This window comes from Crassostrea angulata, chromosome 8 (assembly GCF_025612915.1).
Source record: "Crassostrea angulata isolate pt1a10 chromosome 8, ASM2561291v2, whole genome shotgun sequence".
Lineage (NCBI taxonomy): Eukaryota > Metazoa > Mollusca > Bivalvia > Ostreida > Ostreidae > Magallana > Magallana angulata.
The window spans coordinates 54,705,645-54,720,776 of record NC_069118.1 but is presented as its reverse complement, the minus strand read 5'-3'; the positions used below and the strand labels follow the sequence as shown (position 1 = coordinate 54,720,776).

The window sequence follows — 15,132 nt, the reverse complement described above, 5'->3', positions numbered from 1 at the left end:
TTTTTTTAACGAAAGTTGGCGGGACCTATTCGTATATATTTTTTAAATACATATGCACCTCTGTATTATTATAGAGAATCGATAATGTATTGTATCTTTTTCTATACCCTTCAATGAAAACATTTTGGACTTAACGAAAATCATTTTGAATAAGTAAAAACATATCAATACTGAGTTTTTCTAGTGCTTTTCAAAAAATGGTGCGTGATTTTTATTTTAGGAAAAGTTCTGAAATAGACTGAAATGCTGAGAAACTATATCTATTCTGAATAATAGACGTCGTTGGAAATGTATACGAATGAAGTTTATTAAATTCGATCTAATATCATGTGTTTGCAAAGTTAATAATTCCAGTTACAGTAATTTTATTACAAATCATATAATAGACCATATGCAGATTGCAGTTTAATGTATCCATTTAACAGCAAGGAGCAAACAGGTCACTCGAATTGAACAAAACTACTTCTTTGATGGAATTGAATTTCATTGCATGTATCACGTAATGTACAAAGAATGGAATGTTATACTTACGAGATGAAAAGAACAGACGCAAAGCTTAAACAATTCAGACCTGTAATATTATATTGAATTATAAACATATAAGGAAATATTAGATGATACAAGTGTCTATTCCAAATAGACATGAAATTCTGACAAACTGAATTACTTTCTAAAAATGTTGATTATGTGATAGTGTGCTTATTAATTAATATTTAATTATAGTCATTTTCTTTCAGTGCAGTTCAAAGTTAACTTTCAAGATTTAATGTGTAAATAGGGTGCCAATACAGTCAAATTAAACCATTTAAATGGATAGGAAAAATGAAAAAAAATGTGTTTAATCATTATTACATACACCTACACTTTTCACCTAAATAAATCGAGTTTAATTTACCCGTCATGTCCACCGACCCATTGTTCTTTTTATACTTACTGTCTTTTCAAAAACTTACTTAAAATTTAAATTTGTTGTACTGGCTATTATTTATTGCACGTCAAACACAAAGCTAAGGAGTGAAACCAAGACTTGTCATTACTCTTCCAGTAGCAGAAAGGCAGTGAATGACAGAGGTTGTGTTCATGTTGTGTTTTGTCTAAATATAACTGTATTAAACATATATTTTAGGAGATATTTAGCTTAAGTAGCAAGATCAGACTCAGTGACGATCATCTAAATCCTTTTATCAATTTGATTCAATTCCATATTTTGCAATGATTTAAAGGGACCTAGACACGATTTGAGCACAACATTTTCAAATTTTATTTTATATTATTACAAGGAGATACAAAAAAATTTCTCAAGGAACGTGTCGTCTGACCTTAAATATCTAGAGTAGTTACATGTAATATGGGTATTTGTAATGCTTTGTCATAACTTTGTCAATCATTCTAAATGCAATAGTAAACTAGTTTATACATTTTTATACATAAAAACATTTTTATACATAAAAACATTTTTATACATAAAATACAAAAAATAAAATGTTGATCTTATATCGTATTTAGGTCCTTTTAAAAACACCTATGTTCTAGAATTATAGTCGGTTCCGCAGTAATATTTATGCGAAAGTCAAATGTCTTTTTAAGTACTTGAATAATGTACATTGATTGAGAAACCAAATGAGGGAAAACTCTATATTGCAGCTGATGTAAATTGATTGCATTTAACTGTTATTGTATGTGTATGTTTTATAGGATCCTGAATAATAATAATTATGTTGATCAAACAACGAAAGCCTGCCTCCCACTACAATTATGAGACCATGATTGATTCATAATATCACATGAGCTAGTGGTCACTTTGGGAAAAATAACATAATTATTACTGCAAATAAGCCTGCGTTTACATTTTCCATAAAAAGGGTTCAAACCAAGTTTGATATCAGCAATGACGTACATATGTACTTGTTATAAGGCGTATCTGATCACATTTGATTAATTTAACTGTATTGAAAATAAGGATAATGGCGGTAGTATAGAGTGCATTGGTTACTAATTCATTTAGCATGTGTTTACCAGGAAAAAAATCATCAAGTACATGTATGCTTTTGAAAAATGTAATTTAAATTATTTGCAAATAAAAACACCGACGGATAACAACTAAAAAAACCCAACCACCCCTTATAAATCCATGTATTAATCATGTTTAATCAATGAAAATAAACATGCAACACGGTGAATAATGTGGTTTGTATTAAAAGACAATTTTTAAAACTTCTGTAGAATCATCTGTTAACTAACAATTGTAACGGTCAAATTTTAATTTTTTTTTAAATCTAAAAACACCTGATTAAAATGTTATGTAACTATTTACATGTATCCATTAACGACAACATCGACTTTTAAAATACGATGTAGGCTAACGGTAGTAGTAGTAAAGCACTGTTTACAAACAAATACGACAGCCACATGTTTTTTAAATGATCGACTTGCCTCGGTCTATTTAATTCCATACGTGATCAAAAAAGAATTTTCTTCATGCACCAGAAAGAGAAAAACCGGACACTTCAGAGCGTGTCTTTGCATGAAATGGCCATGGTGGATTAGCCTCAGGTTTGACATTTACAATAATATACATATTTGTAGTTTTAAGAGACGTGTGTTATATATATTTGTGCGTTTGTGAATTATTAATTTTTCATCACAACAATCAATGTTTATACTATCTGCATAGACACTCATAATACCAATATAACGACATTTTAATGTCTTAAGAAGGGAGTTAATGCATACAAGATTGTCACATGTCTATATTATCAAATTGTTATTTAGCTATAACGTATTCAATGATTTGATCTGTGCATTGATCTTGGGGGGGGGGGGGGGTCCTGAACTCCCCCCCCCCCCTTGGATTTGCAATGTTATAAATATTAAAATTATAACAAAAAATGTTCCACCACCTACTTCCTTTCTACAAAATTATTTACCCATGACATAATGATGTTGGTACATAATACCCATACCTGTAAGATCTATTATATAAAATATGATATGTTATATTATATACACTATATATGCATAAAAGTATTATAGGAGCATGGGCACGATTTTTGTCAAAAAGCATTTTTCAGTTTTGAACGTTTACAAAACTTCAGTAAGGCATTTCTAACAGTCAACAAAAACTAATTTTCAGTCGTCGTGTTTAAAGCGAGACATAGATCTTACAATTCTCTGTTATGTAAACAAAGCTTAGATCATGTTTCTGTTTACATTCTGAATGTTGAAGGGAAAGTTCCAGTTGTTTACCTAAATAATGGGATAAACATTAAAAACTGTCTATGTCTGCTTCAACAAATTAGAAGATAGAAAAATTCAGCTTGAAAAAGAACTTTTTCTGGTATATTGAGACAATGTAAACAAAAACAGGGCACGAATAATGTTAATGCCATGTTTCAAAGAATTGTGAACTCCGTTTATTATTATAACTCTACGAATGGCATCCAAATTTTAGATGAACATTAGTAATGCATCTCTAAAGCATTGTAAACAATAAAAATACAAAAATAAAGTTTGACCAAAATCGTGACCATGCCCCTTTAAGTTTTGGGCAAAGATTTGATTTTTTTACCATTTTCTTTGTTGAAAAAACTAAAGTTAGGGTGGACCTCCCTGGGAAAAAAGATTGAGCCTCGCCGTATGACATATCTTTATACAAACATCAGCATTTTCTATAATAACAGAAACACGTGCAATGAATTCTTCTGGCGATGAATCCCCTCCCCAAGATAGACCGCTCATTGATGTACCACGGATCATCACTGAGCTTAAGACAGAGTTCGGACAGTTTGTACTACGCAGTGTGTCCTGTCTGAGTGATGAAGTGTTATGGACGTGTGGCGATGAGAAAATCATGAGACTGTACAACCTCAGTGGGAAACTAGTGAAGTCAGTATATACCAAGTCGGAGAGCTCTCCACGGGACATAGCAGTAACAAGGAGTGGAGATCTAGTTTATACTGATGACAGTGATAATACTGTTAACAAAGTGAAGAATACACAAATACAGACAGTGATCAGACTACAGGGATGGAGTCCCCGCAATATCTGTAGTACCTCCTCTGGGGACCTCCTGGTTGTTATGGACAATGGTGACGAAAACCCATCAAAAGTTGTACGTTACTCTGACTCCACAGAGAAACTAAGTATCCAGTACGATGACAAAGGACGACCTCTCTATTCATCTGGACCTTTCATTAAATACATCAGTGAGAACAGGAACCAAGATATATGTGTGTCAGACTTTGGCGCTCATGCACTAGTGGTGGTCAATCAGGCCGGGAAACTCCGGTTTTCCTACACTGGTCCTCCCTCTACTACCAAGGGATCTTTCTATCCTTGCGGCATCACAACAGACAGCCAGGGTCGGATCCTGACAGCAGACCGTGATAACCATCGTATCCACATCCTGGATCAGGATGGACTGTTCCTCCGCTATATTGACAATTGACATTTACAGCGTCCATGGGGTTTATGTGTGGACACCAGAGACAACCTTTTTGTGGCTCAGTGGATCACAGGTAACGTGAAGAAAATACAATATTACATGTAAACAATTTGTTTAAGGTTGAATAACATGTATCATATGTAAGCAGTGGGTTTAAATTATATATGTTATAATATTTACACCATTTTTTTTCGGTGTAGATATATCTAATATGTGTGTGTGTTTTGCATACGTAACATGATTGTGTTGAATTTATTGATAAATAAAGTAATTTAAATGTTTTGAATTGTAATGTGTATTTCATTGTATATTTGCGCTCTCTGGAGGCAGATAATATAATGCTCTGTATTACATGTATATATGCATTTACTAAATTTATATGAAGAGGGACCAAATACTCTTATTTGAAACGTCGAGTTTGTGTATATTCGGTTTTCTTTTAAGACTTTTTTGTAACACTTTAATAAAAGAGATTACTTGCATTACATTATTTTGTATTATATCTTGCATATACTTTCTTATTGTGTAACGTATTTGTTTGCATTGTTGTACCATCTTGTAGCTATTTGGAAGAACTAGAGTGGTAAATAGATAGTTGAATTGAATATACTTCTGTATAACTAAATTTGTTGACAAAACGTTTTTGATACAAACCTCTAAATAACCTTTAAATCCTCAACTTGGTTTAATATTGGAAATCTAAAAATAAATCCTATTGTTTTTGTTGTTTCTTCATGATTCTGTAATCCGATGGCATAACACAGCTAAGTCCGAGGTCAATATTTCATTTTATTTTTATAAAAATGCCACCATACATCCCCTGGAAATAAAATGAAAAGAATTTTGAATTTATTTATTTTAGGAACATCAATATAGCTAGTTATAACTGTCAGATGCCAACTTACAGAGAATTTCATATAATTAAGATTATGCTTCATTTTATTATATATGAATTACCTTTCTGTAAAATGTCCAGGGCATTTAATATCAGTTACTCTGTAAATAAATCAGATTTCGAATACCTGGTCATTTATTAAGTTTTTCCATTTATTGCTACATCGTACGACATGTATTTTAAACTGGTTAAAGCCATAATTCTCAGCTTAATTAACTACAATTACAAACATTAAATGTAGTGTTGTCTAATCGATGGTTTTCTTGTAATTGGTTGCTTGCTTACTTTTCCGATGGAGTACTCGGATACTAGTAATATTTCGGCACAGTTTTTTATATCTATTTTTTATTCCATCATCTTTATCTCCTCTAACTTATCAGAAGAAATAAAACATAAATGTATTGTTTACGATGAATTTTAGATGATTTTACATATTTGTAGTTCCACCCCTATAAGATACTTCTTGTTCACATAAATAAAATTTCACAGATTAAAAAGTAAACAAATTCGACGCTTTGAATATCTGCGGTGGCTTCACGCTAAATCAATGTTCATACGACTAGCAAAGATCTAAATGAGGCATACCTCGGGTATAAAATACATCAGTGATAACAGGAACATGTATATTTGAGTGTCAGACCCAGGACACTTTACTGTAGTAGTGGTCAATCACAACGGGAAACTAAATAATAACTAACTGAATAAAAGACATGTTATTCAAAATTTACTTATTATCAACTTTTAATTACACAATGATGAGTATATATATAGCAGTCTACTATCCATTGTCCCCACAATACTGAAATGACTATATTATGTATTTGGACAAAACTTTTGATGATTTCCTTGATCTCTGTGAGGTTGTGTGTTATGCAACCTGAAACAAACTTACAGGAATCAAATGAAACAAAACTGAATATTTAACAAAGCAGTCAATAACAAAACTAAGATTATAAATTAACAAATAATTTAACACAAAAAACGAAAAAGGTAAGAAATAAACGAAACAAAATAAATGAATATAAGTAATGTCTTTATTGGTACACCTATTCATCTTCGTCCACTGCACGTTATGTACGGGTGGGATTCATCGATGCTGTTTGTTAAAGTTTTATGTTTGTCACATGTTGCACGGAAACAGTAAGTTTGATAGTGTTGTATGGTATATTTGATATTTTCTTCGGGGGGTCTGGTATTACGTTACTGGCTGCAAAATGCTTTTGGAAATGTTTTCTAATAGAACTGAACATCTATTAGTTTTCACAATGTACAGGATACAGGGCTCACTTCTTTGTCACGTTAACAAGTACCGTGTCCTGTTTTTGGTTACAAAGGCTCAATGTACGAGTAAAAAATCTTTTTTCAAGCTGATTTGTCTTTCTTCATATTCATTTTAAGTATAAATAAACAGTTCCTAACGTTTAAGGGGGATGTGCGGACATCTTGTACATTTGAGAATAAGAATTTGTAAACATTTCTTGAACTGGCATGTTTCTGCCCGAAATTGGCCAAACATGTTGCCCAATGATATAAAAGCAATAAATATGAGGTCCTACATGTCATTTTGTTTGAAATGTATGCATATAAGAAAGAGTCATTGCCTTATTATCACTGAGAACAGCTATCGAACTTGCGCAGCTAAAGACTTTTTTGGAAGATTTAAAAATCTGAAAAAAATATGAAAGGGTTTTATTGGCGTCCTCTTTACAACCAATAAAGAATGATTCCTTATTACAAGTACTTAAAATTATATATTTTTGAGCAATTGTACGATTAATTATTTGAATATAAATAAGCAAACCCCGCTTGCGCCCCAATAATACGTCATTTGAATTTAATGGACTGCATACCGGTAGAACAAAATCGATACGTAGTGTTATTACAGGCAAAGACAAGAAAAAATGTAAATATGATAACAAATACATGTACGATGATTACGACTTTACAGATACAATGAAGACTAACCTAGGTATCACTATAACAATGTATAGATAACATCAATGGATGCAAAATATCATCTGATCGACTCGGTCTGATATTTCATCATGTGATCAACTTTTTTTCTATAACAGGAATAAATAGCCGGGTCCTTATGAGCGAGTGGCCATGTTCAACTAGCTAAGGGTTTGTCATGTACAATTATACGTTTATGTATTTGTAATCATCAAAGTTATGTATGTATTTCTTTGTGTTTGTAAATTACTATTTCATAATACAAAGTCAATATTACTCGACGTTTATACAGTCTGCTTACATAATGCATTGTCAAGGAAGAAACTATTATATTAATGATTGTCACATGTCGATATTTATACTTTAATGTACTTGTTAGTTCGTTCTGTGCATGATCACGCGTGGACCCTGGGGAGGGGGTGGGATCCTGAACAACCTCTAGAATTAGCAAACTTATAAATATTCAATTAATTACAAAACGACATTGTCCCATGCCCCATCCCCTACTTCTAAAAATCCTTCAAACCATGACATTGTTGGTCAGAATACAAATTCATATAACACAATTTAAATGAACATGTCGTGACACCTCTCTCTTTTCTTGCAATGGTCAACTTTGAAACCATTAAGGCGGAAAGTTTAATAATATAGGCCTAGAATCCCCAAGGAAAACGAAATTATCCGAAGGACCCCCTCAACTGGTTTCGTGCATATCTATTTAGTTACAAATATTCTTTTAAAAAATTATGTTCGAATATTATTTTTAGAGTTATTATTCCATGAAGTAAATATAGTTTCTGACCATGGACTAGCGTTGGGCACAAGATGTGTTACGGTGTCATCTGTGTGAGACCCCTAGCCCTCTTATGATTTGTGACGTTTGCCACATACACTTGGTCTGTGTAAAGCATGTGTAGGGGAACATCTTGCACACCTTTCCACAGATCACATAGTTACACCAATAACAAACCATACATTGGATTCTTCTGATGCTGAGTCCTCTCCACCAAACAGACCGCTCATCGATGTACCACATATAGTTACAACTATAAACACCGAATATGGATATTATAAACTACGTAATGTGTCCTGCCAGTGTGATAAAGAGATTTGGACGTGTGGTGAGGACAAAATATTGAGACTCTACAACCACCGGAAGGAACTAATGAGGTCAATCCAAACTAAATCAGGGAACAACCCAGCGGACATAGCAGTGACAAGGAGTGGGGATTTAGTTTATACTGATTACAATGATAGAACCGTGAACATAGTGAAAAATACACAGATACAGACAGTGATCAGACTACAGGGATTGAGACCTTGCGGTGTCTGTAGTACCTCCTCTGGTGACCTCTTGGTTGTCATTGACAGTGATCACGATGATGAACAAACAAAGGTTGTGCGTTACTCTTGCTCCAAAGAGAAACAAATCATTCAATACGATAAAAAAGGACAACCTCTCTATTCGTCAAGTGGTACCTGTAAATACATCATGATCAGTGAGAACAGGAACCTAGATATCTGTATGTCTGACAGTAGCGCTCGTGCAGTAGTGGTGGTCAATCAGGCCGGGAAACTCCGGTTTACCTACACTGGTCCTCCCTCTACTACCAAGGGATCATTTGAACCATTGGGCATCACAACAGACGGCCAGGGTCGGATCCTAATAACAGATTTAAACCTGAACAAACGCTGTATCCACATCCTGGATCAAGATGGGAAGTTTCTCCGCTTCATTGATAACTGTGATTTACAGTGGCCATGGGGTTTATGTGTGGACTCCAAAGACAACCTCTATGTTGCTGAATTAAGATTAGGTAACCTGAAGAAAATACAATATTGTATGTAAACAAATTTTGTAAGATTGAATATGTTGTAAGTGATGAATATATTTTTATGGTTCTTTATAGAGAATGACTCTCCGGGAGTAGAGAGCGCTCTACACTACATGTTTATGTGTGATTACTAAATTAATTTAATGGAAGAACCATCTACTCTAATTAAAGAAATGTTGGAATATCCAGTGCTTGTATTTATTTGGGTTTTATTAGACTGTTATATCTATTAAAAGGGAAACGTTTGTAAATTAGAAATATCGGGTGAAAGTTAAAGAGCAAACAGATTACTCTAATTATAAAACTATTCCTGTAACAGAACGAAAAACATAGTGTGCAGTGCAGAAAGGCCAAGTATTTTAAAGAGTATTGAATCGTCCGAGGAGACGTGTAAACACATAGTTAAATGGCAAAAAATGCAAAATACATTAACAGCTAAGTATCAATTTATTTTTTTAAATGTTGACTTAATTATTCATACCAGAATTTACAATTATTGCCTGACGTCATCTTCTCCAAAACAGTGCAAACAATGGGAGCAAGCAGTATCAAGATTTTTCACAAAAAGGTTAACTGATGCATATTCAAAGCTGACATTAATTCATAAAAGCATTCGGTCGCCATATTAATTAGTTTAGACCATTCCTCAACTGCCACTGGGGTGTATATATATTCCGGTCGAGAAAGTTACGATCTACTGCTTTCCAATCGAGGCAATTAGGTTACACGGACTTCTAGATGCGTGAACATCGTAATAAATTGTTTGTAGAAAAAGAATGAAGGAAACTACAATAAATAAATTTACATAAATAAGTTTTACTCTTTGAAAAAATGTTCACGGTATCCGTATATTTTGCACAAATTGCAAACACATCGAACACGTTTGTGCATCTTTTTAGGGACCCCCGCAGCATTACATCCAACATAGTGGATTAATGATTGTGAATCCTAGAAAGTAACATCATAACGTCGTTTCCATTGGTTTTTACAGAAACGTCTCTAAAACTCATGCCGTCTTTGACATTGCTCGATTTGCCAGAGTGTGTTGTTTGGGCATTTGCGATGTTGTTACATAGACAGGAAAACGCTCTACAATTATCGAGGATTTCGGAAATATTGGGGCCTGGATTTCAGTATGTCTTACTTCGTCGTTGATCTTTTTGTCCAATGTAACGTGTTCGGGTAAATAAAATACCTGAATGCGGTGAAGCATGAATAGTACTATCGGCCTTGTACATAGCTTGGCGAGTTTTCTATTGTTAAAAGTGTGGGTTATATGTACATACCCCACACTTTTTTTTAAACTCCGCCCACTATCTCGAGTAAAAACAACACCAACAAAGTTGTTTTTTAGCGCGTCCTTAATACTCCATAGTAGGAGGTTCCTCCATATCAAAATTGCCAAAAATCAACACGGATAAATGACTCGACAAACTTAGTTCGTCGAATAAATCTCATTTTAAGATCGAGACAAAACGATATCGGCAATGGCTTTGTCAGAAACACTCTATTTTAATATTCCTCTCCATGTGTGCGAACAAGTAGAGACACGCGTGTTAAATGAAAAAGGGTTATCCTGTTTAAAGGTTTTATAGAAAGTCAATCACGTGATAGGAAAGCGTTTGAATAGAAAACTTGTTTTGTGGACAGAGTGAATAGCGGTAGCCAATCGAATTTGACATTTACCATTCACGGTTTCGCGACATGCATTTCTCGATAGCCTATCGAATTTGACATTTACCATTCACGGTTTCGCGACATGCATTTCTCGAACAATATCTTTTTTTGCTTATTGATTGATTTTGTTCAAAATATATATGTACATGATTTTTCAGCCACTTTTAAAAAACATAGTTACATTGATACAGAGTATCAAATAAGATTTTGAAAAACTAATTACTTTTATCAATTTAAATTTAATTTCAATTGTTTAAACAGAAGCATTGCACAATTTAGGGTTCGTACATATGAAATTGTGTTTAAAAAAAATTCATTCTTTGAAGCAAATATCGATACTCTAAGTCGGAAAATGAATGAATATGAAATAAAAATATAACAATGAGAAGTCGATCTAGTCATTATAATTATGATTTTTTTTTTAAAAATGAAGAATAATAAATCTTTGTCGGTGATAGAAAGTCATTTTGGAAATTCACGAAGTACATTGTACTTATAAAAAGGCAAGCGCATTGGCACCGTATTGTTTAGAGGCAATTGCACTCCCGATATTACTATAATAATGAGATATAATGAATAATCATAAGCTATGGTACAAGTAACTTACCCCATATAATATTGTTGATTATGTGCAGATACCCGATGGGCGTGGTCATAACGACACTCGGGAGCTACGCTCCCTCGTGTCATTATGACCACGCCCATCGGGTATCTGCACATAACCAACAATATTATATGGGGTAACTTCTACTTATAAAGGGGATGTGTAGCAATAAGCAGAATAAAAGAAATCGACATTTCATATGGCGATAGTCGGAGATAAAAGGGAAATGATGCGTATTTATGAACTCATGTCAGCTCTGAAATCAGATCTTGATGAAATGAATTCAAAATACTTGGATGTCCTAAATACACAGAAAAATGAAATCGTGCGCACCATTTCTGATATCACACAGATCATTGCTTTTCTGAAAATGTTGCTGAACTCCAGTGACACTAACTTGTCTCTGCCTAAAAATTCAGAAACGCTGAATTTAGAAGATTGCCTCCTAAACTCACTGTTCATTTATCGAGTTTGACTCCTCAGATAATCAATAAAGAACAACTTTGTCAACAGTTTGGTTTTCTCTCATCGTTATTTATTAAAATAAAAAAACGTTACTACACATGGATTCTCCCGCTTCTGAGTCCTTTCCCCCGGACAAACCGTCAAAGATTTAATAATTCACTGCACAGTGTGGCTTGTATGTGAGATGAGGATATTTTGACATGCGGTGAGGACAAAATTATGAGGTCCTTCAATCTCCTGAAAAACCGAGTGAAGTCAATCAAAACTAAGTCCGGAAACGATTCATTGAAAATTGCAGTGACAAGGAGTGAGGATATCACTTGTGCTGATTTCTGGGATAAAGCTGTGAACAAAGTGAAGAATACACAGATACAGACAGTGGTCAAACTACGAGGCTGGATACTTCCTCTGGTGACCTCCTGGTTGCCGTAATTAGTGATGATGATAAACAAACAAAAGATGTGCTTTACTCTGAAAAACATATTATTTAATACGATGACAAGGGACGACCTCACTATTCATCTAGTGGATTCATCAGTGAAAACAGAAACCTAGATATCTGTGTGTCAGACTATGGAGCCGATGCAGTAGTTGTGATCAATCAGGCTGGGGAATTACAGTTTACCTACACTGGTTCTCCCTCTAAAAACAAATGATTATTTAGTTCATGCGGCTTCACAACAGTGTAGGCACAACGGACAGTCAGAGTCGAATACGGACGGCCGACGGTAACAACTACTGTATCCACATCCTGAATCAGGACTGAAAGTTCCTCCGCTTTTTTGACAACTGTAATTTACAAGGTCCACGGGGTGTATGTGTGGACACAAGAGACAACCTGTTTGTGGCTGAATACATCACATGCAAAGTGAAGAAAACATCAAATTACAAGTAAACAACTGTGTAATATTGAATTTCATGTACCTGTATTTAAATGTGTAAAAGTTTTAATGTTTAAAAAATCAAATATCACAGAGGAGGAGAGGAGTGATCTATAAGAGCATGTAAACCAAGTTAGATAAAATGTTATGAATTTTGAGGTGTGGTTCATTTAAAGTTTGGAAGCTATTTATATTACATACATTTCTTTACAGAAGCAGATAGTTTTCTATTATTCAATGTAATTATCTTAACCAATTATCAAGGAAGAGAACCATAACAGTACAGAGTTAAATGAAATAAAACGTTTAACTTTCGAATTTTTTAAAACAATAATATCTGTACAAAAGAAAAGTTCAAATATTTAAAGGGCTATTGTGTCATCAAATCCTTGAATATGAAATTTTAAAATTGAAAAATGTGTTGCTATCAGAAGCTATTCTTATCATAAACATATCGGTAAATGGCTTGAATGAAAGAACTTTTTAATGAATAACCTCAAGAGCTAAATTACTGTAAACGTACTCCATTTGGTTGTGTAATTTATCTAGCGCTTTTGGCAGAATTCGCCTTCCGCTAAATCAAGTACATCGCTAAATGACATGCATTTATGTATAGAAATAGTCACATTAAAGAATACGCTAATTCAAATTCACACCAACATGTTCAAAAACCTTTTTCCGCCAAATATCGTAAACGCTAAATATGTTTACAGTAATTTCAATTTCTTTGATGTGTTTAATATATCATGACTTGTATGTATGGGTTCGTTTGTTTGAATATGCTATATTGTAGAATGAAAAAAGCAAAGAAATAATTAATATTAACACTGTCCGAAATGTCAAGTGGCTGGGATATGTTATTCGACTTATATTTGTAACTTTTGAATACAAAGAACTTCTAGTTAAACATGACTTTTCGGTAGAAAGAGTTTACATATATCATATTTTTCATATTTGGCTCTCATTATGAAAATATACATTGGTGATTCTTAAAGAAAACAGACATCTCAGAAGTTTCGGCATATAAAAAAAACATTTTATTAAATTTAATTACAGTCAATTGATTTTATACATTTGACATCAACATGTTTCCTATCTTGAGGCGTTTTAAGCAAAGAAAGTTTGTGGTTTGTTATAAATATAGGTAATAAGGAACCATTCTTTGAATATCATGAGGTGATATTTTTGGTCGGGGCGAGGTCAAATCCAATGAGATAGATTAGACCACGTCCCGACCAAAATACTTAAAGAATGATACCTTATTTTTTTTTAATTCTTAACTTATTCTGCCAGAAAACTTGTCTATATCATTTCATATCACAATAATATATTTCGTTTCAAAAATATATCATCAATTGCATACTGACTGAACGTGATTACGTCATTTGTCTCCTGTATACATTGTACAACCGTTTCGTGTATAACTGATGTTAATAACTATATATGAATTATACATGGAATTGAATAACTTCTTAGAGAAATTGAAATCTCATACTTGTAAACGAAAGTGTCCATTACAAAAGGATGTGTCATTACGCATGATGCCGAATGAAGGTCATTATATGAAGGTCACGTTGCTGGTGAATAATAAATCTTTCAATCACTGCCTGGTTGGAAAGGAATGTGATGCCCAAAGTGAAAGCGTGCCATGACCCAATAGACAAATCTATTGAGAGTGTGATTGTTTTCCAAGCATTATGATTTTGATACAATAAAGTGTATATGGTGAATATTGATTATTTTAACGAGGATGTTTGGACGTGTTCATTTTATATCATCCTTCCTGTATCTTTAGTTAGATAAAAGAGATGTTGCTTAATTACAGTTTTTAAGGTCTATAACTATATATACATTGTACATTTGATAGGGAAATAATCATTTCTGAACAGAATAGAATCGTTTTCCACAGAATTAGGATATCAATAATTATTATTATATTAAACTGAGGTGTGTATGCATAAACCAAATTAATGACATCCTAGCCTTCTTAAAACTTTAATTTGAGGGGAATAAATGTTAATTACAAAGACTGCCTGCAGTGCAGTGTACAGTTCGAAGATTGTAAAAAGACAACAACAAAAATATTATATTCATGGCTTCATTTCAAATTTGACCTTTGGTTGGCATACTACGGTATTTGCATTTGGTAGTGCCTATATATGACTAAATGATTTCTGCTCATGTAAAGCACTAGTAATAAAAGTTACCACTGCCCCAACCAATCCACCCCCTGCAACTGCAAAGTAAATAATGCAAAGGACGAAAAATTATTGAACTTAAATATTTAATCAATCGAAACGATTTGTATGTCATACAATTTATCTTAAATGGATGTATGGACCAAGAGATTGTAAAATCTACTCACCCAATCATTTAAG

General features: G+C 33.4%; 1 protein-coding gene and 1 pseudogene across 1 annotated transcript; both read left to right on the top strand.

Annotated features, from left to right (window-relative positions):
- Positions 1 to 2,371: 2,371 nt before the first annotated feature.
- On the top strand, positions 2,372 to 4,522 carry LOC128159504 (uncharacterized). The gene is made up of 2 exons (XM_052822622.1): positions 2,372 to 2,553; positions 3,681 to 4,522. Exon 2 carries the CDS (start codon positions 3,692 to 3,694, stop codon positions 4,445 to 4,447), a length of 756 nt encoding a protein of 251 aa, XP_052678582.1. The 5' UTR covers positions 2,372 to 2,553; positions 3,681 to 3,691; the 3' UTR covers positions 4,448 to 4,522.
- Positions 4,523 to 8,095: 3,573 nt separating this feature from the next.
- LOC128159495 (uncharacterized) lies at positions 8,096 to 10,350 on the top strand (annotated as a pseudogene).
- Positions 10,351 to 15,132: the final 4,782 nt, after the last annotated feature.

Excerpts from the sequence above, each read along its gene's own strand:
- LOC128159504 (XM_052822622.1), top strand. The coding sequence starts at position 3,692 with ATGAATTCTTCTGGCGATGAATCCCCTCCCCAAGATAGACCGCTCATT.